The 27,940-nt window shown below is 40.4% G+C and overlaps 2 protein-coding genes and 1 non-coding gene across 11 annotated transcripts in view; 1 reads left to right on the top strand and 2 right to left on the bottom strand.

Annotated features, from left to right (window-relative positions):
• Positions 1 to 839: 839 nt before the first annotated feature.
• Positions 840 to 2,282, bottom strand: LOC139439967 (uncharacterized). Its single transcript, XM_071218411.1, has 3 exons — positions 2,223 to 2,282; positions 1,164 to 1,787; positions 840 to 1,070 (listed from the first exon to the last, which is right to left on the bottom strand). The coding sequence occupies exons 1-3, from the start codon at positions 2,280 to 2,282 to the stop codon at positions 915 to 917; spliced, it is 840 nt and encodes a 279-aa protein (XP_071074512.1). The 3' UTR covers positions 840 to 914.
• Positions 1,032 to 27,940, top strand: part of CCDC125 (coiled-coil domain containing 125) — a 38,998-nt gene continuing 12,089 nt past the window's right edge. For 2 of the 9 annotated variants that reach the window (XR_011645935.1, XM_004465599.4), the window contains exons 1-9: positions 1,471 to 1,539; positions 5,419 to 5,768; positions 9,210 to 9,268; positions 10,835 to 10,921; positions 14,157 to 14,234; positions 14,980 to 15,065; positions 22,309 to 22,391; positions 25,134 to 25,252; positions 27,582 to 27,689. Coding sequence is in view for 8 of the 9 variants with exons in the window: in XM_004465599.4 (XP_004465656.2) it covers positions 5,459 to 5,768; positions 9,210 to 9,268; positions 10,835 to 10,921; positions 14,157 to 14,234; positions 14,980 to 15,065; positions 22,309 to 22,391; positions 25,134 to 25,252; positions 27,582 to 27,689 (930 nt within the window). In the remaining variant the exon portion in view is untranslated. The other 7 variants (XM_058309678.2, XM_004465598.5, XM_058309694.1 and 4 more) reach the window with 7 other exon arrangements.
• TRNAG-CCC (transfer RNA glycine (anticodon CCC)) lies at positions 26,550 to 26,625 on the bottom strand. The gene has a single exon. It is a non-coding gene; the product is annotated as a tRNA-Gly (tRNA).

Below are 27,940 nucleotides of genomic sequence, written 5' to 3'. Positions count from 1 at the left end.
TTTTACCTAAACTATCCTCCTCATATCTTAGTACTGGTAGTGTGCTTTTCTGGGTTCACCTCAACCTCCTAACTTCAATTCAAATCCATCACTCTCACAGTAATCTTAGAGAACTTAATGTTTGAACCACTTAATTTTACATTTATTTAAGCAAACACTGTCTTGTGTTTTTCTAAATTTTGTGCTATTAGTTCCATTTCGTTTACCCATAGTGTTACAGGTTCCCCACTGCAAAGTTCAGAGTGTATAATTAACAGCCTCTATGCATGAATGCAACCATTTCCTTGTAAGAATAAAGAAAGAGACTATCATTGATGTGGAGTCAGTGGCCAAGGAAGTTGCTGAGGGCAAGGAGCGGGAAGAAGAGATGAGATGTGGGGGCATTTTCAGGACTTGGAGTTGTCCTGAATGATACTGCAGGAACAGATGCAGGACATCATATATCCTGCCATGGTCCACTGAATGGACTGGGAGAGAGTGTAAACTGTAGTGTGGACTATAATCCATGCTGTGTAACAGTGCTCTAGAATGTGTTCATCAAATGCAAAGAATGTGCCATGCTGATGAAAGAATTTGGTCATGAAGGAGGGGGGGGCGGTAGTGGGGGTATACGGGATCCTCTTATATTTTTTAATGTAACATTTTGTATGATCTATGTATCTTTAAAAAAATTTTTAAACCTATTAAAAAATAAAAATCGTAAGCATAAAAAAAAAAAAACCACATGGCAATGGAGCAGAATGAGATAAGGACCTCCACTCGCTCCTGAGCACGGTTTCTCCCGCCCCTCTTGCAGTCTAAGAATACCCTATCTCCTGGCCCACTACCCACTAGCCACACAAGGGAAGGAGTTTGCTTTTCCAGCCTCTTACTGGCGCCCAGGCTGTACCTGGACCCTAACCCCGCCCCACCAACTAGCGTTTCCGCCTACCGCTGTACTGCACAGGTTCACATCTGCACCTTCCATGGGGGCTGCAGTCTCCGGAGACCCCCGCCAAGCCAGGGGGGGTGGGCTGAGGTCTGAGGGAGCCCGCAATCGTCAGTCTCGTGTCCCAGTGAGCGCCTTTTCTCTAAGAGTAAGAAAATCACAGGTTTGGAACCGGGTAAGAGGTGACACCCCGCTGCGCCGCCTAATAACTGTGGGGACTCGGAGCGGGACGCACTGGCACCGGCGGAGCTGGAGGAGCCCGGCGAAGCTGGAGGAACCCGGCGACGTCCCGCCGCCCGCCGCCGGCCTCTCCGGGGGCGGCGGCTCCGCGCCGGGTCACGTGGTCTGAGGACGCGGCGCCTGCGGCCGGGGCGGGCGGCGAGGAGGCTCCTGCGGGTGAGCGCGCTGCGGGGGCGCGGGCCGGGTGAGCGCGCTGCGGGGGCGCGGGCCGGGCGGGCGGCGAGGAGGCTCCTGCGGGTGAGCGCGCTGCGGGGGCGCGGGCCGGGTGAGCGCGCTGCGGGGGCGCGGGCCGGGCGGGCGGCGAGGAGGCTCCTGCGGGTGAGCGCGCTGCGGGGGCGCGGGCCGGGCGGGCGGCGAGGAGGCTCCTGCGGGTGAGCGCGCTGCGGCGGCGCGGGCCGGGCGAGCGGCGGGAGGGAGCGCGCGGGGCCGGAATCTGGTTCTGATCTCCTCCCCGAGGGCTGCCCAGGGGGACGCGGGGGCCAGATCTGTGCCAGGGGAACCGCGGGGAGCGCACGCCGGGAGAGTGGGGGTGCGGAGCTTCGTGGAAGCTGGGCAGGTGGAGGGCAAGGTGGAAAACTGCTCGGCTTTCCCTCCGGCTAGTTAATGGCCTCGTCTGGCACTGAGAAATGTAAAGACTAGAAATGAAACACCCTCTTCCTGTCTCTGAGCCCCTCCTCCTCTATTTTTTTTTTCTATTAATTTTGATCCTTAAAACGACAGCACATTAAATAAGTGTTCCAGGATTTTGATCCTAGAACAGAAAAAAGACATCAGTGGAAAAACTGAGGCGATCCTAATGAGTCAGTGATTTAGTTAATAGCATGTCATTTTGATAAATGTACCCAAAGGTTAACATTAAAGGAATCTGAGTCGTATACAGGAGTTCTCAGTAAATACCTTTGCCACTTATCCGTAAATCTAAAATTAGTCTAAAATGCAAAGTTAAAAAACCAGAATCCTACAACGCAGTGCAGCAGGTTGCTGTTTGCCAGGGAGGGCTTCAGTTACTTCCTATTTGCCAAGCCTGACAGGAATTGGTGTCTGTTTGACTAACTTGTTTGCTTAGGTTGCCAGGCAGAATCAGACTAGTGGGTGTGGATGCTTTTAGCCCCATTTCTGCGGGCAGCAATCTGTTTTCTCTTACAATTCCATCCATTGAATATCTTTGGATTACCTGTTATGTCCAGTCAAATGAGACAAACATAGTCCCTGCACTAGAGGATTTACAGTCTGGTATGTGAAGTAAAATCTCAAGTCAGAGTAAGGACTGTTTTTAAGAAGTGTCATACAGAGCTAAGAGGTCTTGGAGCCAGGAGAAATCACACTTGCCCCAGGGGAAAAAGGAAGGCTTCCTGGAGGGAATGGCTGTCATAAACTGAGGGAAGGGATTTGAGGAGGAGAATGCATTCCTGGAATTGAGAATTGCACCAGCAGTAGTCTGGATGTGTTCAAGTTTAGTGGGCCCTGAACAGGTGCATTTCATCTTAAATGGAAGCACAGAGCACACCTATGGTGTATTGACAGATGAAACTGGAAGTGAAAACCGAAACGTTGTAGGAAACATGGTGACACTTTAATTATATATGCTATGGGAGCCATGGAATGTTATAGGGCAAGAGAAGGGCATCCTTGAATCTGTGCTTGGAGATTATTGACTTGGCAGCAGAGTGTAGGATGCCTTGGAATAGACCAATTAGGAGACTATTGATTTACCCCATGAGAGGTTATGAGAAACTCAACCAGGGCAGTGAAGTTACTGAACAAAGAAGGATGTGGTTTTGGGAAATTTCTATGGATCCAGAGGATTTGGCAACTCAAGGGATGTGAGGACCAAAGAGAGGAAAAAAACAATTGCAAAGTTTTGAACCTGGGTGTTTTGGAGTGTGGTTGATGAATTTGCAGAAATAGAGGATTTAGGATGAGACATTGGTTTGAGAGCCGTGGGGATGGGATAATGAATTTTATTTTGAACAGACCATGTTTTAATTGCTGGCAGGATATCCAGCTAGAGATATGTACTTAGGAATGTTCAGAATAGAATCAAAACAGAGAAAGGGACAGGAAGAGGAACAGGAGCCAAAGCAGGCAGTATGCGGCAGTCAGGGAGGAAGGAGTCTAGTCCTGACGCTGCCGCTAACTAGCTGCGTAATTTTGGGCAAGTCACATATGCCTGGACTGGAAGAGAAAAACGCATCCCTTAATGAAACCAAAAGGACCCTTTTATTCCTAGCAACCTCATAACCTACAGAACTACTGTTCCATGGGGCACACTGTGGAAAATGCTAGTATGGAAACAGAATTTTAGCGTTCTAAAGAAACAAAAAATCATCTCATGCAATCCCTTCATTTGACAAATGAGGAAACTGTAACTCAAATTGTCATTCAATAAATTAGCTACCAATAAACTGGCTACTACATAAACATTAATTTGGCTACTATAGGTGCTTTCAAATATATTATGTTGATGATTCCCAAAATGACCCTATGAAGTAGTTATGCTTCAAATCATTTTGGAGATAAGAATACAGGAAGTTAAATGACTTGCCCAGGATCACAGAGTGGCTAGAGGTGAAGCTGAGATTTGAATCCAAACTTCCTGAGGCATTTCCTTCTCCTGCACATCTGCTACCTCCCTGATCCTCACCGTTAAAACTGGATGAATGGAAAGTATTTTTACATTCTTAGAAGAAATGTGTTCCAAAAGTTAAGCTTAACCTGGCAGTAGTGCATTGGACTATGTGGAAACCATTATGATCAACTCTGAGCAGCAGGAAAAGCAATACATGACCCTTGAATATATGTGGTGCATTTTAAAAAATACTCTTAGCTAATCCTGTGATTGCTTAGTCTTTCCTCTTACTGCTTTTCCCCCTTGTATTGACTAATTGTACTTTCTTCACTCTTGGCTGCCTGATCCCCCTCACACCCTCCTTAGCAGGCTCAGGTTGCACTTAATGAGCAGGACTCTACTGCACAATGATTCACAACCTCCTGAAGGGATTATTCTTTGATTCAATAAATACCAACCCTAACAAATAAAAATAATAAGTTTACATCTTAAGATAATAACCTTATAAAAGAGTCAAGGTGATTTTATCAACATTTGGGGAAAAATGTATTCAACAGCTGTGTTGAGTGTTGCTAAAATTAGCTGTTTTTAGACTTTTACTTTCAGCTCCCTTTGAAATAATAATAGAGACTTGGTATATTCTGATGTTAATGTCATTGAGTTTCTCCGAGCGATATAAAACTGGCTAAGAGTGTTTGCTCTGTTAACTGGAGCCTGAGTATCAAGTTGGGGCTCCACCTCTTGTTAGCTGTGTTACTCAACCTCTCTGTGCTTCAGTTTAATTGTCTATACTTAAACAATAACAGTTTTGTTTGAAGATTAGAGTCTAAAGCACTTAGAACAGTGCCTAGTATATGAAAAGCAAGCAATGAGTGCTAGCTGTTACTATATTCTTATTTTTAAAAATTTGTTGCTGATTTAAGGAGTCTAGTTTAATCATTTTCTTATCTAGGAGGAACTAACAGTTAATACACTTCTCATCTTCTTCTCCAAATCCAGTTAAAGGGCTCTTGTTTTTTATTTTCATTAAAAATTTTTTAAAAATCAAAATATCAAGGAATAATTTCCATAAAATAAAATGTACTCATTTTACACATACAGTTTGATGAGTTTTGACAAATCACCTCTCTAGTCAAATATAACTTTTCCATCATCCCAAAGATTTCCCTCAGGTCCCTTGAAGTTGACCCTCCTCCCCAGGCAATGATGGATCTGCTTTATTCATTTCAGTAGATTATTGGTTTCAATAAAAGTCCTTGCTTCCGTACAATTCACTGCAATCTTTGAAACAAGGGGTTGGATCTTTCCTTACAGAAAAAGTGCTGAAATGTTAAATACTTTGAGTTGGATTGCAAGGGGTATTTGTGTGTTAGTGCGTTGCTGTAATGTATTATGCCTGCATAATAGAGAAAATCCAACTTTATATTGATGTGGTTTTTTTCCAGCTTTATTTGAGAAGTTGTGGGTTTACAGAACATCATACATAAACTACAGGATTCCCATATACCACCCTATTATTAACACCTGGCATTAGTGTGGAACATTTAGTACAATTGATGATAGCACATTTTTATAATTGTACTACTAATTACAGTCCATGGTTTAACTTAGGGCTCACTGTTGTTATACTGACAGTATATAACAAAAGTAGTTTTTTAACTACTGTTTTTCCTAACTACAGATAACCTGTTCATTCTCATGATATCGACGGCATTTGGCTAATGAGCAAAGTGGTCAGGTCATTGAGTGAATCAGAGGTGCAACTCTGGGGAACAGAAGATGGTGACATGACAGAAGGCGATTTAGGATATGGCCTTGGAAGAAGACCTGGTGGTATTTATGAAGTGGAAGTTTCACATTTATTTACATCTAGAAAAAGATCCGATGGAAAGAACTTTAGCCCTCCCCCATTTTCAAGACAGGGGGAAGAAAGTAGTGGTGGCGTTTTTCAATATTCCAAGCATAAAAGCTTGCAAGATTTCTATTCTCAAGGGTCCAGAGTTTCCAGTTACCAACGACAAAGTAGCACTGGTAAGAAGAGCTAACTTCCTCCCCTTCTTCCTTTTCCCCGATGCTATATCCAAAACCCTTCTAACACATGAAAATGAGTATCCATACAATTCATCTTCATTCACCTGCCTCTGGGATTGATAATACCAAAATAGTACAGCAGTTATTCTGCATGGGTGTATTATATGTTGATGATATCAGTGATTACCTGCCTTGCTATTTGTGTGGTAGAGTGGTATGCTTCATTTATTTGTTTGTTTGCTTTTTTCTTAGTCAGCAAATTTTTATTGGGTACCTTTTAGGTCATTCAGGAAATGATAATCGGTGAAGAATATAGTCAAAGTCCCCATTGTTATATTCTGGTAGAGAAGTCAGAAAATAGAAATAGAAATCAATAAATAAATAGAAATGAAAGGATGGAGAATGATTGTGGGAGTGAAGTGCTGCTATTGCAGAGGAGGCTTAGGGCTTAGGGGAGGCTCTCAGGGAGCAAGCCTGGTGGGCATCCAAGGAAAGAGCATTCCCGGCAGAACACAAATGCTTCCAGTTAGTTTATGGATGTAATGAAATTCTCAAAAACTGTCAAAACACAGTTAATTTTAATGTACCATAATTTTTAAAAAAAATATGCATTACTTTAAGGAAAGAAAAAAACTCGGCATCATGCTGTGATAGATTGTGTTAACTCCAACATGATTGGGCTCTGTGGATGAGGACATCCCTGCACTGCAGCGCCAGCTCTTGTCTGGCTGAATCTTTTCTAATTCATATTGTTAAACTTCCCCTTCTGAAACTGCCCCCACCCAAATGAACAGACACAAATTAGAACAAAATGAAAATAATTTAAGAAACATGATTTCAGAGCCACAAACACGTTGCAGTTTGGGATCTATCCACATTCTTCAAAATCTTTCTCAAAATTAAGATGGGAATATACGTGTGTGCGTGTTTCTTTGAGTTCCTTATTTTGCAAGCAATGTGTTGAAAACCCAACACATTGCTAAAATGCCTTCATGAAAATATGAGGAAACTGCTGGGATATAAACAAGGTTGATAGGAATAATATGAGCTCCTGTTTGAGATCTGTTTATCAGAGTTGACCTGACTCTCGGTTAGGGTATTGTATTTGTTTCCTATATCTAATAGGTTACTTCACATTCCCACAAATATAGTGTCTTAAAACAACACAAATTTGTTATCTGAAAGTTCTGTAGATCAGCAGTCTGCAGTGGGCTTCACTGGGCTAAAATCACGGTGTTACTAGGGTTGCTTTCCTTTCTGGAGGGCCTGGAGGAGGATCCGTTTCCTTGACTTCCCTGGCGTGTGGGAGCCGCCGGCATTCCTCGCTCATGACCCCTTTCCTCCGTCTCAAAGCCAGCAATGGCGAATTGAGTCTTTCCCACACTGCATCCCTCTGACACTGACTCTCCTGCCTCCCTTCTTATTTTTATTTACATATTTTAAAAGATCCTTAGATTACACAAATGTTACCAAAAAAATACAGGGGATTCCCACATGCCCCATTTCCCATATCTCCCACACTTCCCCACATTAACGACGTCCCTCATTCGTGTGGTATATTCATTGCAATTGATGGACACATTTTGGAGCATGACCACTAAGCGTGGATTAGAGTTTACTTTGTCGTTTACACACTCTCTTGCACAATTTTGTAAGTTAGGACAAGATATATAATGGCCTATATCTGTCATTGCAGTGTCATTCAGAATAATTCCCAAGTCCTGAAAATGCCTGCATATCACACCTGTTTTTTCCTCTCCCTGCCCTCAGAACCTCCAGTGGCTACTGCCTGCACATCAATGATATTTTTTTCCATTGCTAGAATTACAATGGGTCTATGGCAGAATAGCAGTAAGTCTCCTTTTATCCATAGTTCATTCCCCAGTCCTGCCTCCCTCTTATAAAAACCCTTGTGATTACATTGGGCCCACCTGGAAAATCCAGGATAATCTCCCCATCACAAGATCCTTCGTTTAATCACATCTGCAAATTCCCTTTTTTGCCATGTACTTACAGGTTCTGGGGGTTAGAACATGGATATCTGGGGGGGCCAGTAGTCTTTTTGCCATCAGTTTGTTTTTTTTTTTAAGATTTATTTTATTTTATTTATTTCTCTCCCCTTCCCCCCATTGTCTGCTCTCTGTGTCCATTCGCTGTGTGTTCTTCTGTGTCCGCTGGCATTATCAGGCGGCACTGGGAATCTTAGTCTCTTTTTTGTTGCGTCATCTTGCTGCGTCAGCTCTCCGTGTGTGTGGCGCCACTCCTGTGCAGGCTGTGCTTTTTTCACAGAGGGCAGCTTTCCTTGCAGTGCACATACGTTGCGCATGGGGCATCCCTACACGGGGGCACCCCAGCGTGGCACAGCGCTCCTTCTGCACAGCAGCACTGCCTGTGGACCAGCTCACCACCTGGGTCAGGAGTCCCTGGGGATCAAACCCTGGACCTTCCATATGGTAGACGGACGCTCTATCAGTTGAGCCACATCCACTTCCCTCTGCCATCAGTATTAATAGAAAAGAACTTGTTGCCAGCCTACTTTCACTTCTCTCCCTCCTTAAAACCCTGTGTCATCTGAGTTTTTTAAAAATACGGTTTAGGTTTTTCCTTGGGTACTATCATGTTGGTGAAAGTTCAGAATAGCAAAGGAAAAACAGTTTTGAGAAGTTTTGAATGTCCATCAAAATGTTTTTCTTAAAATTAATTTTCTTGGGAGTATATGTTGCTCAAGCAGTTGGGTACCCACCTCCCACATGGGAGGTCCAGAGTTTGGTTTCCAGTACCTCCTAAAAAAAAAAAAAAAAACCAACTCAAGGGAGCTGATGTGGCTCAGTGGGTGAGCACCAGCCTCCCACAAACGAGGTTCTGGGTTCAATCTCTGGTCCTGGTACCTAAAAAAAATTTTTTTTTCTTCCTTTGGCTTCGTACCTCTTGCTTGTAAATTAACAACTTAATGTTTTCTATTGCCAGTGGAATCACAATGAATATGTAACTCCTGGAAGCTCAGTTTAATTTCTCAGCCAATCACATTAAAGAGAGAATAACTAAAGTTATGGGACCCTTCCATTCATTTTCCTTGGAAAGAAATTAAATTCAGGTTATTTCTTAGCTGTTCACATCACTATATTGATCAAGCTTACACGAAAGAGAAAAATTTATTTTTACTCACCAACATTCATGCCATTCTATATTGTGTTTGAATATAGGAATTAATTCATTAGCCTCAGTCTTATTTTAGAGTCTTCCTCTTTTAATTCATTACATTTGTTCAGAAGTATGTGCCTTTTCATTTGTGAAATGTCTTAGGCTAAATATTCTTATAATTATTTGGTTGATTGCAATTCTTTTCTCTTTTCAATTTAGGGGAAATCTATATTGATACTTTGTAAACAAATGTCCTATATTTAAATAGTTAAAGACAAAATTCAATTTTTTTTTTAATAGATTCTGATTCAGGACTGTCAACTATAGAATTAAGGCAACGTCTTCATGAAACTTTAGAGGTAGGTACTGTGGGTAATGTAAAAATTCTCATTTGAGTAAAGTTCACCTATAATTTTGTTTAACTAATATTTACTAAATACTGAATAAGACTAAAATTGTATAGAAGGTAAATAATAGTTTCTATATAGTCCAAATATTTTTGAGGAGCCACAGTTTAAAGATCATACCATTCACTGGCCTCCTCTCTTTTCTATCCTCTTCATTGCTCAAAAAACAGGTTATTTGTGTAAACAAGCCCTCCAGTTATCTCTTGTGACCCTACTTCTCTAATCACCTCTTGGAGAAAACAGTTATTACTCCCTTCCGTCTGCCTTCCCTGAATGTGAGGCCTGAAATAACCCTACTTTATTTAACCTCCTTGAAATCAGAACAGAAAGTGTCCCAGTTGGTTCAAGAAGCCCATCCAATCCATGGAAATAGGACTTTCTAGAAGGGGTGCCTTTTGTTTGGGTAACAGGAAGCCCATCTTAGTGTGTGATTATGACTCTTCTTGTGAAAGCTGCTATAGCTATGTGGGTCGCCATATGCTTATTTTATGAGGCCTTAAGATCTTTTCTCCCAGACCTTAGCTATGTGGCCTAGATGGGTAAAAGCAAAAGATGTGGACTTGGGAAGCAGATGTGGCTCAAGTGATTGAGCTCCCACCTACCACATGGGAGGTCCTGGGTATGGTTCCTGGGCCTCTTGGAGAAGACGAGCAAGACAGTGAGCTGGTGTGACAGGCAGGCATGGCAAGCTGACGCAACAAGGAGACACAAAGAGGAAAGACAATGAGAGACACATCAAAGGAGGGAACTGAGGTGGCTCAAGTGACTGAGTGCCTCTTTCCCATATGGGAGGTCCCAGGTTCAGTTCCCAGTGCCTCCTAAAGGAAAGATGAGCAGAAACAGAGAACACACAGCAAATGGGCACAGAGAGCAGACAGCAAGCACAAAACAATGAGGGGGGCGGTAAATAAAATAAAACTTAAAAAAAAAAATGTAGGCTTTTAGTCACAACTGGAACTAATAATGAGGCTCTCACTTTTAACCTTTCTTTTTTTTTTTAAAGATTTATTTATTTAATTTCCCCCCCTCCCCTGGTTGTCTGTTCTTGGTGTCTATTTGCTGCGTCTTGTTTCTTTGTCGCTGCTGTTGTCGTCAGCGGCACGGGAAGTGTGGGCGGCGCCATTCCTGGGCAGTCTGCACTTTCTTTTCACGCTGGGCGGCTTTCCTCACGGGCGCTCTCCTTGCGCGTGGGGCTCCCCCACGCGGGGGACACCCTTGCGTGGCACGGCACTCCTTGCGCGCATCAGCACTGCGCATGGCCAGCTCCACACGGCTCAAGGAGGACCGGGGTTTGAACCGCGGACCTCCCATGTGGTAGACGGACGCCCTAACCACTGGGCCAAAGTCCGTTTCCCACTTTTAACCTTTCTGGTTCTCTTACAAATCCTAGAAAAATTCTCAACCTCATTTATAAAATCAAAACATTTTGAGCCAAGGGTAAATGTAGATTAACCAAATAGATAACATTTCGGTTGCATATCCACAGATGGGAAGACTTAATTTTATTTCTACCCTCAGGAGGTAGAATTTTTAAAAACTGAGCTTGAGGCATCTCAAAGACAACTTGAAGGTAAAGAGGAAGCATTGAAAATTCTTCAAAGCATGGTAAGTTATTTTTTATGTTGCATCGCTTAAGACATTCCAATAATAGTGGTATGGGGTTAGCTTTTAAAACAAAAGTAGCAGTGTGTAATATTTTTTGAGGTGTAGTTTTTTTAACAGCTTTATTTATTTATTTCTTTATTTTAACAGCTTTATTTAGGTGTAATTTATATACCGTAAGTTTTATTTGGTTTAAATGTACACTTCGTTTTGTTTTTACAAAACTTAGAATTGTGCAACCATCACTACAATCTTAATTTTAGAAATATTCCATTCCTCCTAAAAAACGAACCCTGTGCCCATTACTATCACTCCCCATTCCTATACCCAGTGTCAGACAACTACTAATTTACTTTTTATCTTAAAGACTTGTCTTTTCTACCTTTTCTATTTTATATATAGAAAGACATACAATATGTGGTCTTCTGTGTCTGGCTTCTTTCAGTTGGCGTGTTTTTGAGACCTATGCATGTTATAGCACATATCAGTGGTTTGTTCCTTTTAATAGCCAAATAGTATCTCATTGTATGGATATACCACATTTTATTTGTCCATTTACCAGTTGATGGACATTTGTGTTGTTTCCACTTTTTGTGTATATAAGCCTTTGTGTGGATATGTTTTCAGTTCTCTTGGATAAATACCTAGAAGAGAAATTGCTGGTTCCTATAATAAATTTATGCTTAAGTCTTTAAGAAACCACCATACTGTTTTCTAAAGTGACTGCACCATTTTACATAACTCCCAGAAATATATGAAGGTTTCACTTTCTCTACATCCTTGCCAACACTTCTTATTTTCTATTTTTCTGATTTTAGCCATTCTTATGAGTATGAAGTAGTGTTGCATTATGGTTTTGGTTTGCATTTCCCTAATGATTAATGATGTTGAATATCTTTTCATTAATTATTTGTTTTTCTTAATATAGTTATAGTTTTTATTTTGTTTTATTTCATTTTCTTGTTTTTTATTTTATCTCTAGGGCCATTCTTCACTATTTGTCTCTTTGCCTGTTTTTGACACATGCATCTTTATGGGGAGGGCTGATTGTTAAACATTTACCAGCACAACTCTGGAAACATCAGTTATTTAATAAATTGTAGACATGAATAATATGGAGTCTAGTTATCTTGCCTCAAGTTACCTTTAGTTCTTTTCTGAAGTCTTGACTGGGATGACCATTACCCACTTTTTGAGTGATAGGCTATATAACATGGAAGTCCCCTCATCTAAGTACAAGAATATGGGCCATTTGCCCAACCGAGGACTAATGATGGGGTAGCAAAATGGAATATAGAAGTCAGCTTTGTAGCCAAAATGATAGGCTGAAGCAAAAGAGCATCAGGAAAACCAGTCTTCTCTGTTGTTCCGCCCCCCTGTGAGGTAGCTGCTGCAGTAGCAGTGAGGGCAATTTCTGTATCACACCGTGAAATAGGCTATGAGCTCAGGAGCTGTGGCTGGGTTCTTTGGAAAAAACTGTAGAGATCCCTGTCTGTTTGCCAGCACTGCTATAACATACCAAAAACCAGTTGGTTTAAAAAAAAAAAAAAGTGGGAATTTACTGTTACAGTTTTGGAGGCTAGAAGTCTAATACCAAGTGTTGGCAGGCCGTGCTTCTTCCAAAGCCTGCAGTGTTCTGGTGGTGGCTTGCCAGCAATTCAAACTCAATCTCTGCCTCCATTACATGGCCATCTGTCTCCTTCTGTCTCCTCCTATTGTGTCCAATTTTCCTCTGCTAATAAGGTCTCTTCCAGTCATACTGACTTAAGGCCATACTGATTCAGTTTGTCCTCTGCTTATTAGAGTCTTCAAGGATCCTTTTTATAAATGAGTCCACACCCACAGGACTGGGCGTTAGGACTTGAGCATGTCTTGGGGGGAACATTACAATCCCCATTTACAAAATGGCTGATTAAGCCCTCTCCTTTCCTTGTAGGAGAGAAGTAATGGTTATATTATCAAGCCACATTCCTTTTGTCTCACGGATAGGAGTATTATATTCAGAGCTCAGTTTCAAAAGTGAAATGTCTATAGTGAAATGTCATAAAGGCAATAGCTGAAATGTCTAGCCAATAACTCCATTCTAAGGAACAATACCTGGGCACAGTTCCATGTTTCCAGGTGCATATCAGAAGCCTCCCCCTCATCTCTCTCATCTTCTGACTTAAGTTTCACTTTTGGCTTTGCACATGGTCTGTTGTACCATAATTGGACACCCCCAGACTTCTATGTGCATTTCCTTTGGGGATTTAAGGGCACCCTCAGGGAGCAAAACTCAACTGGGAAACCCAGCTGTATGTTAGAAAGATGAACCAGGCCTGACAAAGACCTGAATATAGTAAGTGCTTAATAAATGAATCAATGAATGAAACTTAAACATATTTGAGCACTTCCCTGAGCTGTATTGTGTTTGTTCCTATTCACTCCTGGTGAGGAAAAACCCTACCCACCTATTTTCTGATCTAGATCTTGAGAATCATTTCCCTTCCTCTACCCCATCTCTGAACATCTTATCGTTTGACTCAAATCATAAAGGAGAGCCCTGGGTGTGTAATAGAGGCCCAAGTTACAAGTTGTGGCAAAATAAGGAGTGAAGAGATCCTTTCATAAATGTTGGCTTGTATGTGTAAAACCTTTAGCTCTGTTGTTTTAATGATTATAGAATATCTTTCCATTCACTCATTTTCTTTTTCTTCTTTTAAAAACATAGATGCATATGTAAAATTATACTTGAATTGCACATTATCTTTGCTTGAAAAAAATTGACGTCCCAAATATGAAAATTTACTGATGAGACTTTCATGCCTTCCTCAGAATTATCAAATGAATTTCTAAATAAGTAATGACAAGCACTCGAGAAGACACATTACAACATTTTTTCTTTTAATCCTCAAAACAAATTTGAAAAGTATGTATCATTCCAACTTTACAGATAAAGAAGCTAAGGCTCAAGGAAGATAAGTGACTTATTTGATGGCACACAAATCTGGGATTTAAACCAAGTTTGTCTGGTCTTGAATAATCATTAATCCCTTTTACCTCTTCTGAGACTCACACAATTTATTTATGGGAGAACCTGGGAAAGAACCAAGCCACAGTCTGCTGACTTTTAGACTATCAAACTCTGTACAAAATGTGGTCACAATGGAATTCTCATTTCAAGTTAATTTTCTATGGCCTTAAAGTAAAAATGTGATTAGAAAATTAATTTACATTATATTATTTTTGTTTTTCTTAGGCAATATTTGGCAAAGCCACAAGTCATACCCAGGCAGTGTTTAAAAAAACTGTGGAACAAAAGAGATCCTTGGAAAAGGTATTTGGTGCTTTTTTAGTAGACTTGTTCAGTCCAATAAGCTTTAAATAGAATTTCCTTAAAATCACTGTACTAATGCGTATGTCATTGCACATACCCTCTGCTAGGTGCACTTCAATTTCATATGATCACTTCCCTTTTGGAATTTACAGTCAAATCAGATTGTCAAATGATCACAGATTCAAGGTTTCTTCTATTTACCCATCCTAAGGTGGTAGGAGGCCTACCAAATTGCCATTTCCTAATTTCTTTCTTTTTTCATTCCTCTGCTTGCTGGCAGAGCTTGCTTCTCTCTAACATCTCATCACCACCAAAAGACAGTTAGAAATTATCTTAGAAGGTCACAGTTCTGTATCTGTCATGCTCTTCTTTCATGGGAGGATCCTGGGCTAGTTCAGGCCTCCCAGGAGTGCATTTTGTTTGTGATATGGGTATGGACTTAGTGTGGGGTGGTGCACTGAGAAATCAGAGTTAAGTTTAGCAAATTTTGAAGCTAAATAACTTGAATTTTGTTCTGTATTAAGTAAGCTTTGGCAAAGCTTTGTTGAGCGCTTAAGAGGCATGTGATAGGTGTTTACAAATGTGGTAGACTTTTTTTCACGTGTGATTATTTTAAAGCAAGAATTTTTTTTTTATGTTTAAAATTTTTCTGTAACGTAGTAAATGGTTTACTTCAGCAATGCATGTCTTGAAATGATTTATTACTAGTAATTTTTTCTGTGAAAGTGCTGTTTTCTTTCCATAGGAAATAAATGCCTTGCAGTGGGAAATAGAATTTGATCAGAATAGATTTAAAAATATAGAGGAATCTTGGACCCAAAAATATGACAGGTTTGTATGTTATTTTTCCATAGTTTTTCTTTGAAAATCATTAAAATTTTTATAATTCAACAGTAGCTTAGATTTTCTTCTTTTTGCTAACCATAAATACTATAAATAAAATTTGCCTTGTTTTTTTCTAGTAACAGTTCCATATTTTTCTTAGTGTTAATTTTTACATTTCTTTTTTAAATACAGTATATGAGCCATATTTTCAAATTATTTTAGCATTGGAATCGTTTGCTTTTGCAAAAAAATCTTTTGAGCACTCTTATAGTGACTTTATTTAATAACTTTTTTTTTTTAAAGATTTTTAAAAAATTTATTTCTCTCCCCTTCCCCAGTTGTCTGCTCTCTGTGTCCATTCTCTGTGTGTGCTTCTGTGACCGCTTCTATCCTTATCAGCAACACTGGGAATCTGTGTTTCTTTCTGTTGCGTCATCTTGCTGCGTCAGCTCTCCGTGTGTGCGGCGCCACTCCTGGGCAGGCTGCACTTTCTTTCGCACTGGGCGGCTCTCCTTATGGGGCACACTCCTTGCTCGTGGGGCTCCCCCACGCGGGGGACACCCCTGCATGGCAGGGCACTCCTTGCGCACATCAGCACTGCGCATGGACCAGCTCCACACGGGTCAGGGAGGCCCGGGGTTTGAACCGTGGACCTCCCATGGGGTAGGCGAACGCCCTAACCACTGGGCCAAGTCTGCTTCCCTAATAATGCCTTTATATTATAGTAACTGAGACAAAAAAGTTTCCCCCAGTTTTGGATCCAATCCAGGATCAAACATCACATTTGGTTGTCATGTCTAAATTTTAGTCTCTTTTAATCTGAAACAATGCCTCAGTCTTTGTTGTCTGTGGACTTGACATTTTTGAGTACAGGCCAGTTTTTTGTTTTGTTTTTTAAAAGAATCCACTGTTGGGTGTGCCTGGTGTTTCCAGATTAAATTCAGGTTATGCACTCCCCTCCCCCCCGAGATGGCTCCCTCGGCTGTCTGCTCGCTGTTTTTTTTTTTCACTCGTTGTTTGCATGTTGTTGTTTTTTTGCTCGTTGTCTGCTTGTATGTTTTTTCTTTTGGAGGCAATGGAACTGAACCCACACAGGCGTTCAACTGCTTAGGCCACATCCGCCCGGTGATGTATTTTTGATAGGAATGTGACCAAAGCAATACAGTTTTCTCAGTGCATTATATTCGGAGGCACGTGATGTTGATTTGTTTAGTAACTGGGATGTTAATCTTGATCACTCAGTTAAATGGGGGTGTCTGCCACATTTCTCCACTGTAAAGTTACTATTTGTCCCATTGTAATCAGTAAGTATTTTGTGGGGTGATTCTTTGAGATTATATATATATATAGTTACTCAACAAATCTTCACCCACTAATTTTTATAGCCATTGATTATTCTACTTTGAAGGAATTATTACTATGATGGTTGCCAAATGGTGATTTGTTTTTTAAAACACAATTATTTCTTCTACATTTATTAATTGACATCTCACCATAAGAAAGAACTGTTCCTTTTCTCGCCTTTATTTCTTTATCTCTATATGGACTTAAAGCTTTTTGTTTTATTCAATGGATTAAAAGCTATTACTGCCATTATTTCTTTTGATGCTCAAAATTTCCCACTTAATGGGAAGTAGATGTGGCTCAAGTGATAAGGCCTCTGCCTGCCAGGTTCAATCCCTGGGGCCTCCTGGTGAAAAAAAAAGAAAAGAAGGCATGTCTGCATGGTGGCAAGCCAAGTGCCTGCGTGGTGAGCCAAGTGCCCATGCAGTGAGCCAAGTGCCCATGTGGTGAGCCGAGTGCCCGCACAGCAAGCCGAGTGCCCATGTGGGCGCCCACACGGTGAGCCAAGTGCCCGCACAAGTGCCTGCATGGCAAGCCTTCTGCCCACTAGTGCCTGCGTGGTGAGCCAGTGTCAGCACAAGTGAGTCATGCAGCAAGATAATGACACAACAAAAGAGAGACAAAAGGGGAGAGTCAAGGTGAAGTGCAGCAGAGACCAGGAACTGAAATGATGCAGTTGACAGGGAACCTCTCTCATCAGACGTCCCCAGGATTAAATCCCAGTCAATCCTAGAGGAGAAAGACTAGAAGAGAAGACAAAAAGAGAGATAGATACAGAAGATCATACAATGAATGGACACATACAGCAAAAACAGCTGGGTAGGGGAGGGGGTAGGGGAACATTTCCCACTTAAGGTGGCTTCTGTGTCTTTTTTTTTTAAGATTTATTTTATTTATCCCTGCCCCCCCTCCTCATTGTTTGCAGTCACTGTCTGCTCTCGCTGTCCATTTGCTGTGTGCTTATCTTCTCTTTAGGAGGCACTGGGAACTGAACCCGGGACCTCCCACGTGGTAGTTGGAAGCCAATCCTTGAGCCACATCCCCTTCCCTCCTGTGTCTTTTTTAAATTTTTTTTTTTTTGTTAGAGAAGTTGTGAGTTTACAAAACAGACATGCACAACAGACTTCACATACAACACGCCTCCACCAACATATTACATTGTCATGGTTTTTTTGTACATAGTATGAGAGAACGTTATCAGACTATTACCACTACCTATGGTCTCTAGCATACATTTGGTATATTTTTTCCATACCCCCTATTTTTAACATTATTGACATTGATGCAAGAATATTACAATATTGCTGTTGACTATAGTCCGTAAATTACATTAGTTGTATTTTTGCCATGCATCTCTGTATTCTTACCATGTTGTAATAGTGATGTACATTTGTTCTAGTTCATAGAAGAAATGCTTGTATTTGTACTGTTAACCACGTATCTTATCCACCTCCATGTTCACTGTGTTATTTGGTCACTAGATTATTCTCTAGCTTTCTTTCACCTGCCTACCCCTTTCAGCCACAATCCCATTTATAAACCAGCTATGTTAGTTATACTTACTGTAATGTGTTACCATCAACTGCATCCATTTCCACAGTTTTACAGTTAAGGTAATTGAAAATTCTACAAACATGAGGCATCGGTACCCCTTCTCAGCCCTCATCCTATCTCCTGTTAACCTGTACTCCAGGTTTGTTTATTTATTTATTTATTTATTAAGATTTATTTTATTTATTTATTTCTCTCCCCTTCCCCACCCCAGTTGTCTGTTCGCTGAGTCTATTTGCTGCGTCGTCTTTGTCCGCTTCTGCTTTGTCAGCCGCACGGGAATTTGTGTTTCTTTTTGCTATGTCATCTTGTGTCGTCTCTCCCTGTGGGTGGCACCATTATTAGGCAGGCTGCACTTTCTTTTTTGCGCTGGGTGGCTCTCCTTACGGGGCTCACTCCTTGCGCGTGGGGCTCCCCTACACGGGGACACCCCTGCATGGCAGGGCACTCCTTGCGCGCATGCAAGGAGTGCCCATCAGCACTGCGCCTGGGCCAGCTCCACACGGGTCAAGGAGGACCGGGGTTTGAACCGCGGACCTCCCATGTGGTAGGCGGACGCCCTAACCACTGGGCCAAGTCCACCGCCTGTACTCTAGGTTTTAACTACATGTTTTTATTCTTTGTATTTAGTTCATATTAGTGAGACCATAAAATATTTGTCCTTTTGTGTCTAGCTTATTTCACTCATCTTCGTGTCTTCAAGTGTCATCCATGTTATCATATGTGTCCCAATTTCATTTCTTCTTACAGGAGCATAGTATTCCATTGTATGTATATACCACATTGTGTTTATCCATTCATCAGTTGATGGACACTTGGGTTGTTTCCGTCTTTTGGCATTTGTGAATAACACCGCTATGAACATTGGTGTGCAGATGTCTGTTTGTATCACTGTTTTCAGTTCTTTTGGGTATATTCCTAGTAGAGGGATTGCTGGATCATATGGCAGTTTTATATATATATATATATAGTTGTTGTTGTTGTTGTTTTGTTTTGTTTTGTTTTTTGAGGTCTTGGAGCCCAGGGTTTAAATGTGGGACCTCACATATGAGAAGCTGGTGCTCAACCACTGAGACACATTGGCTTCCCTGAGTTGGTTTTATCATTTGTTTTGCTTGTTTGTTTTTGACTTTTCAGGAGGCATAGGGAACTGAATCATGTGGGATGTGGGCGCTCAACTGCTTGGGCCATATCTGCTCCCAGTTCTATATTTAGCTGCCTGAGGAACTGCCAAACTGTCTTCCACAGAGGTCCTGCGTCTTTTTGACAAATCCCCATTAATTATTCTTTGGGCATTCCTTTCTCTCTGGTACAACATTTTCCAGGCCAGTATGCCTATAATATTAGGCCTGTTTGGTTCTTTTAGTGGGGAATGGTATTTAGAAACAAAGATATGGGTTCTAGGTGTGCTCATTGCTATTGGGGAAGCATTGCTGGAAGGCTGTCTCAGAGGACAGAGCTGAACCCCCCCCCCCACAAACGCACACACACACACATACCCACACTGACACATACATACACATACCTACGTCTATGTCCATTCTGTCTCTATGTATATGTGTTAAAAACCCTGAGTTCACAGCCATACCTCCAATTCCAGGCTACCACCACAGCATTTACTCTAGCCTTCCCCCTTTCCATATTTGTAATTCTGACAGTGTGAAATCAGATTCCCATTACCCAGTATGTTTATTTATTTGTTCTGTTGTAGAATATGCAGAAAGTAGTTTTAGAATTGCTCATACATAACATTGTAAAGTCAAACCTACTAAAAAATAAAATAAATTAAACCTACTCAAACCTGCTAACTGAAGTTCTATATCAGTTTAAAGACTGTGTTCAAAAGTTACTTGGTTAGTGTTTTCTTTTTTCTTTTAGTTAAAATTTTTTTTTTTCTTCTTGGTTCCCTCGTCTGTTTGCTCATCGTTTGCTCATTGTCTGTTCGTTGTCTGTTTGTTTTTTGTTTTTTTCTTTAGGAGGCACCAGAAACCAAACCCGAGACCTAACGTGGGAGTTGGGCAGCCTACTGCTTGAGCCACATCTGCTCCCTTTTCTTTTTTCTTTTTAGTATAGCTATTTTATTCATTTATTAAGTTCATTTATTCCAACTTGAATTCTATTTTGGGCTTTTTTCCCCATTCTTGTCATATTTTATTTTTTAGTTTGTAAAACATTAGCATGGTTACAAAACTCAGAACTACTAAGAAAAGTATACTCAGGGAATTGTCATTCTCCCATGCCCTCTATTGCAACTGTGCTCCTCTCCCTCACCTTTCTTTTCCTCACCATGTGTGGCTAACCAATCTCATTATTTTCTGATTTATCTTTCCTGTCTTTCTATTTGTACAAATAGGCAGATAAATGTATGTTTTCTAATTTCCCCTTCTTTCTTACACAACACTACTTTTTTGCACTTTCTTTTTCCCACTTAACAATTTATTCTGGAAATCACACCATGTTGGTTCATAGTGCACGTCCTCAATTCTTTCTTGCAGCGTTTTTACTTCATTGTGTAGCTGTACCATTGCTTACTCAACCACTTTCCTACCTTTAAGTACTTAGATTGTTTTCAATATTTTGCAGTTAAAAACAGTGCTGCAATAAATAACCTTGACCTATATATTTTTGTATTGTTGAAGATGTATTTTCAGGGTCAGCTCTTCAAAGTGGAATTGCTGAGTCAAAAGGTAAACACACATGAAAATTTATTAGATATTGCTTAATTCCTCCCTGTGAGGGTTATACCTATTTCCATTCCCACCAGAAATGCATGAGATGAAATGGCTATTTCTCCACAGCCTTACTAACAGAATATGTGGTCATATTTTTAAAAATTTGCCAATTTGATAGGTGGGAAGTCGTATTTTAGCATTGTTGACCTCTTTTGTTTTCTTGTATTTTGTTTTGGCTGCACAGAATCCAGAAAATTCAGCTTCACACGTACATATTCATTTGTAGTAAACAGGTTACCTTTCAGGATACTCCTCAGTTAAGCAGAGTTGGCAAAAGCTCTCTATTATGAGGTCTGCACCAAGGTAGTTAACCAGGCAGCAAAGTTAACGCGTTTGACTGAACAGGCTGTTTTTTAAAATTAGTTTATAAAAACATACCAATACTATATTATATTTTATACTAATAAAACATTTGAGAATGTGTTAAGGATTTCCTCAGAACCTTAGTTACACAGAATTCCATTTGAGAATCGCAGGCCTAAAGTCTCAGGAGGAGGTTGTGCTGACAAAGCTGGTTTTTTCCTCAAGCGTTGTAGATCTTGCTGGAAAAACCCAGTTCACCTTTTATTAGTATGTTAAGTAATCTGTGGAAAATAAATGCTTTAGATTTACATTTCACTTTTACTTGATTACCTTTAACTTCATGACTATTGTTTTTTGTGTTTTTTTTAAGATTTATTTTATTATTTATTTCTCTTCCCTCCCCCCGCACCCTGTCTGCTCTCTTGTTTCCATTCGATGTCTGTTCTTCTGTGTCCACTTGCATTCTCGGTGGCAACAGGAATCGGTGTCTCTTTTTGTTGCGTCATCTTGCTGCATCAGCTCCCTGTGTGTGCAGCACCACTCCTGGGCGGGCTGCGCTTGTTTCGCGCAGGGGCAGCTCTCCTTGCGGGGCGCACTTCTTGCGCTTCGGGCTCCCCTACACAGGGGACACCCCTGCGTGGCATGGCACTCCTTGCGCATGGCAGCACTGCATGTGGGCCATCCCACCACATGGTCCAGGAGGCCCTGGGTTTGAACTCGACCTCCTATATGGTAGGCAGATGCTCTATCAGTTGAGCCATATCCATTTCCCTCATGACTATTGTTTTAATGATCTGAAGCCAACCCCGAGGAGAACATAAAACATTCCCTACAAGTATCATTACAAAATATTTCATAGAATTTTTTTTTAAGTTTAACAGAAAATCTGCCTACTGTTTTTAATTACAAAGGAAAAAAAATTAAGCCTCTGATGCTGGACAATTTAGGAAATCTTGGAAGTAATTCTAATTTTATTTAATAGATAAAGCTCCTTTTGTATCTTTTTATGCAAATTTTTGAAGGTGTCCTAAGCATATAATTGGTGTTCAGATGGTTAAGTTGAATTAAAACTTTATTAAAGAGAGCAAGTATGTAAAGTAGATGCCTTAGAGATATTTCCAGTTGTGATTATTTCTCACCAAATTATTTCTCACCAAAAAAAAAGAAGGATTTAAATTATTTTTTGTAACATATAATTTCTAGACTGTTCGAAATAGGAAAAATTTATATTTTTGTGTTATGATTATGGAAATAAAAATAATTTAATTCACCTAGGATGTATTAGCGTTGTAAATATTTGAAGGGAACTTTTATTCCAGACTAAACTGTGAAAATGCAGTCCTCAAAGAAACTCTGAAACTGAAAACAGAAGAAATTAAAATGCTGAAGTCTGAAAATGCAAGTAAGTAGAGAGAAGGATTTTGATGATTCTTTAAAAATCAGCTTTACATAGTGTCCTGTATTAAGAACAGACATATCAAAAGACACAAAGTGCTAGAATTTTGAAGTAATATATTTTCAAGATAAAAGAGAGAAGAAATGTATCATTTAGTTTTGATACTCAGTGTTGAACAAAATGGTATAGCACCTGGTTGTGGAAGATCCTAAGTAGGTATATATTTTATTGGAATACTAATAGGAAAAGTATATAATTATGCAATTATTTGAGATCATATTCTGTTATTAAATAGAAGTGTCTTCTGTGATTCTTTCACCAATACAAATATTCTTAATTTTTCAGTGTTCTGTTTGACTTATTAAGAACTTTTTCCATATATATATATTTATGTCCTTTATATAATGAGTCATTTTATGACTAAAGTTGATGGGAGAATATTAATGCGTTTGGTCAAAACATACATTTTTTAAAACGTAAAAGTGGTAGCTAGAAGGGACGAAATAAGATATAAATCAGGTCATGGGATACAGAGCCACTTTATGTAGTGTAGTAACTGCATTGTGTAAATGCCCCCAGGTGAGATCTGCACACACAGATGGTGCATCTCAAAACCAGTAATTTGAGCAGATGAAGACTCTCCCTGTGTTAAATTAATTCCAAAGCCTTTGCTCAGGACAGAAGCTGCTCATAACCACAATCGCCTTCCTCCTCCCTACCATTTTAATGTGTTAGAAAAGGGGGAAAGCTACTGTTTTCTCTTTCCAGGAGACAGAGGGACACCTCTTCTTCTAAATGTTTGGTTTTGAGGGACTCCTTTTTTTTTTCTTTCTTAAATCATAGTAGCTGCTATTTTTTTTTAGTATAATAAACTATTATATTAGTCAAGGTTCTCTAGGGAAACAGAATCGACAGGAAATATCTGTAAAAAGTATGAGTATTTATAAAATTGTCTCACGCAACCATGGAATGCACAAGTTTAAATTCCGTGGACAGGCAGCAAACCAGGGGTTCTGATGAAGGTCCTTGTTGAGTTCCCAGGAGACACTAGCTATCTGAAGTAGAGATGGGGATTTTCTCCCTGAATGCTGAAATCACTTCCCTTTCAAGACCTTCACTGATTGGGAGAGACTTCACTCATTGCTGACGGTAATCCCCTTAGTTGATTGTGGATGTAACCAGCCATCAGTGCAGTCAACTTACTGATGATTAAAGTCCGTGAAATGTACTTGTATTGCATTTAGCCCATTGCTTACTTGACCAAACAATTGGGCACCATGACCTGGCTGAGTTGACTGACACATTAGCCTATCACAACTATTTTTAAAGAGGTTTTAGCTTACAGAAAAGTTACATCAAAAGTATAAGGAATACTGTATACATCCCTCCTCCTCCACACCTTCCCCCTCCCACATCTGCCCCAATTAATAACATCTTAACAAATGTATGGTACACACATTGTTGTACACACAATTGTTACAATTGATGAATAAGTATTGAAGCATTGCTATAACGAAGGTCCATAGCTTACATTGTGGTTTAAATGCCCTGTGTTCCATCTATTATTCCCTCCCCCACCCCTCTGAACCTATAAAGATAGGTAATCTCTGTCTTTATAACAATGTTACGTGTTTTCTTCCATTACTACACTATTAATAAGTTTACTGTTTGAGGGACTCTTGTGAACATAAAACACTTAGCTAATAGAAAAAAGTTTGATTGAGTTTGGATAGCTGGTATGATTCACATTAATAGGATATGTGAGATCTCATCATTCAGGTGTTACACTATCTGCAAAGCCTCTGCTTAATTTCCCTTTACATATTCCCATCTCCTTCTTGAAAATTCTACTTAGCAAACAAGGATCAAACTAAGGCTGCAAAGTTAAGAGGCTTCCATATTAAAAATAATTTCTTATCTAGTATTAGTATGTATTATCTCACTTGCTACCCACTTTTCTATCACATTTCTAGATGGAATCATTTCTTTTTTTAAAAAAAGATTTATTTATTTATTGCCCCCCCCATTGGCTTGTTTTGCTATCTCTTCTCTGTGCCTATTCGCTGCATGTTTTTCTGTGTCTGCTTGTCTCCCTTTGTTCCATCATTTTGCTGCATCAACTCTCCGTGGCGCCTGGGCTGTCACCTCTCTGCAGCGTGCAGGCGAGCCTGCCTTCACAAGGAGACCCTGGGACACAAGCCCAGGGCCTCCCATATGGTAGACGGGAGCCCAACTGATTGAGCCACAGCTGCTCTCCGTGGAACTATTTCTTGTGGGTAATGCCTGTTAAGTATATATTGCTTGGAAGAAATGAGTATATGTCGGTGTAACTAGATTAGGTGAGAGTGGCATTAGACCTCATAACTTTTTTTTTAAGTTTTTTTTATTCGTTCCCCCCTGCAATCATTATTTGCACCTGCTGTCTGCTCTCTGCGTCCATTCGCTGTGTGTGTGCTCTCTGTGTCTTCACTTTAGGAGTTACCGGGAACTGGACCTGGACCCTCCCATGTGGGAGAGAGGCACTCAATGGCTTGAGCCACTTCAGCTCCCTGCTGTGGTATGTCTCTCATTGTCTTTCCTCTTTGTGTCTCCTTGTTGTGTCAGCTTGCTGCACCTGCCCATTGCACCAGCTTGCTGTCTTGCTCGTCTTCTCCAGGAGGCACTGGGAACTGAACTTAGGACCTCCCATGTGGTAGGTGGGAGTCTCATCTGTTTCCCAATAACTCTTTTTTTATATGTCCTACCTAGTTTTGAACCAACAGTATTTGGAGGCCCTTGCAATGCTTGATATCAAACAGCAGAAGATGGCTCAGGAAAACATGTGCCACAGTAAAAGTAGCTGCTTTACAGAGATTTCAGGTCTTGAGGTAGGTAAGTGTGTATGAAAGTTGAATAGTGGGGAAATTTTAAATTTTCTACCTTCCTTTTCTTTCTTCTCATTTTTCTTTTCATACATGTGCTAGGGTAGCAGCACATTCTTAGTAACTTGAGGCACAGTAAGAGAGGCCCAAGGATCACGCGCAGGTCAGTCCTTCCAGCCTTGCTGGTACTATGCCCTCCATGCATGCACATTCGTAGACACTAGGGAATGTGCTGGTTACTTACTGCCCCATTTATTCTTTTTACAGTTCTCGCGAAAGCTATGCTAGTAGTGTCTCACACCTGGGTAGGAACCTACAGTTTCAGAGTACTACACACTATTCTATATGATCTTCGTAATAATCTTATGTGGGCTGCTAAGCAGGTGTAATTATCCCTATTTTAGAGAGGAGGAAACTTGGGCTCAGTCAGGTTAAATAACTTTCCCAAGGTGACATGGTCAATCTACGATTGAGCCAGATTCAGAACCAAGATCTACTGATGCATTGCTGACTGCTTGCTGAGATGTTCAATGCTTTACAATGTGGAAATTTGGCTAATAAGGGAAAAAGGTCGTTGGGACCCTGGAAGTAAGATGCTGACAGAGAAGTGAGAGTGGGCAGCACTCATTCACTGAATAGAACTTCCAAAAGAGCAATTAATAATAATAATAATAATAGCAAACAGTTACATAGTCCTAAGTGCCACCAGACTTTATTCTGAGTGCTTTACATATAACACATTTAGTCCTCACAACTGACCTGTGAGGTGTTTATTATAATCCTTATTTTACAAATGAGGTGACAAGGCATAGTTAAGTAACTTGCCCAGAGTCTCACAGCTAGTCATTGGTGGAGCTGCGATTTGCACCCAGGTGGGCTGGGTTTAGAGTCTATGTTTTTAATCACTATGTGCTGCTGCCATGGTATTCATGTGAATAGCAAGAAGGAAAAACAAAAGAAACTCATCTGAAGAGCAAGTTCAGAAAAAGGTTGCTTTACCATAAACTTGAGTAGGCTATAGGGCTACCCTTTACCTTAGGTCAAGCAGAAACAAGCACCCTGTGCCAGTTGCTGAAGTAGCACTAAAGTAAGGAGGTAGAATTAGGATGCAGTGTGCCTTGCAGAAGCCCGCATTTTTATACTGATTCTTCCCTACTGTTAGTTGCTTTTGATAACTTTGGCAAGGGGCAGTTATGAGGAATGGGAAAGTAAAAAGGGGAAATATGTGTTTCCAACATATTCATTTGTACACCCAAGTCAGCAAAAAGCTATGTGCCTCACAATTATCTTTTTTTTTTTTTTTAGGAGGTACTGGGGATTGAACCCAGGACCTCATACATGGGAAGCAGGTGCTCAACCACTGAGCTACATCCACCCCCCCCCCCACAATTATCTCTTTTTTTTTGTCTTTATTTTTTTAATGTTACATTAAAAAAATCTGAGGTCCCCATATACCCCCCCGACAATTATTTTTAATGTGAGAAAGACTTTTCTGAAATGGACTTTGAACTAAATCATCCTACTTACATGAAATTTACAGCAACTGGAAGCTGAGACAATTTTATATTAAGTTCCACATGAAACTTTAAAAAACGACTGCCCCTATTGAATCAGTAGTGATTGGAATATGTTGGGAAAGTAACTTGTGGTTAGTTGCCAAAATGAATTAAAAAAAAAAAAAAGTAAAATTCTTACTTTTCTTCTAGTTACAGTGGTCAACCAGGAGGGACCTGTGTGGACTATGGACTGTTTTCTTCATTGTGAACCATAGTCAGGTTTTGAGCGATGAGGGCCACAGGTAATTCCAGAACAGTGGATCAGCTGACAAATACTTAAGAATACATAATGTGATTATGGAGTATATATTCTTCTAATTTAAATTTTTTTAAAAATTAGCTCCTCATTTCTGAGAATGCAACTTTCCCTAGAGGGATCTGGCAGGAGTGCTGGGCATCAGGGAAAAGCCCGGTCACAGGAGAGCCTCACGGTGGATGTCAGTGTTAACTACTTCATTGGGCCAAGTTTCTACCAAGGGCTCGTAATTATAGGAGATTGATGGCAGGCTTAAAGGTTTTAAGAGTGAAACGAAGGAAGGTAGAATTCCTTTATATTTTTGTTACAAGTAATATTCTTTCCTCTTACGTGATTAATTTTCACGAGATCCTGAAATCCTGGCCCTAGCTTTCACTCTTCTTTTTTTTCTTTTCCTTTCCTGTTTTCTTAGGCCACATGCTTGAATAGTAGCGTCTGTGGGGGGGTGTGAGTGCCCTTGGGTTTGTGGGCAACTAAAGCAGTGTGACATTTAGTGACGCGAGCAATGCCTTTGGGTTTAAAGCTCGCGGTCCTTGGAGCCTGCCTTTGTCATGGTCCTGGAGGGACCCCCTGTTCCTGTGCCAAAATGGCAGCATCTACTCGGAAACGGCTCCTTCAGCTCAAACAAGAGGTATTGTATTATCAAAACAGCAAAAGCCTTGTTTTTGTTTTGGTGTTAGTAGTAGAATAAATGGAAATATCTGCAATACATAAACTTCATTTTAGTGGTCCTTGGCTATGGACTTTATGCTTAGTTTATATGATAGCATGAACTTATAAATTGGATTTTGTTTACATGATTCTAAAATCCAGATAATACTTGGTATAATATTGAAGCTATGTAAAGTTGTTTACCAAATTTGTAGTTAATATTTCCTCAAT

This window comes from Dasypus novemcinctus, chromosome 2 (genome assembly GCF_030445035.2).
Source record: "Dasypus novemcinctus isolate mDasNov1 chromosome 2, mDasNov1.1.hap2, whole genome shotgun sequence".
In the NCBI taxonomy this organism is placed as follows: Eukaryota; Metazoa; Chordata; class Mammalia; order Cingulata; family Dasypodidae; genus Dasypus; species Dasypus novemcinctus.
This window is presented reverse-complemented; position numbering and strand designations above follow the sequence as displayed.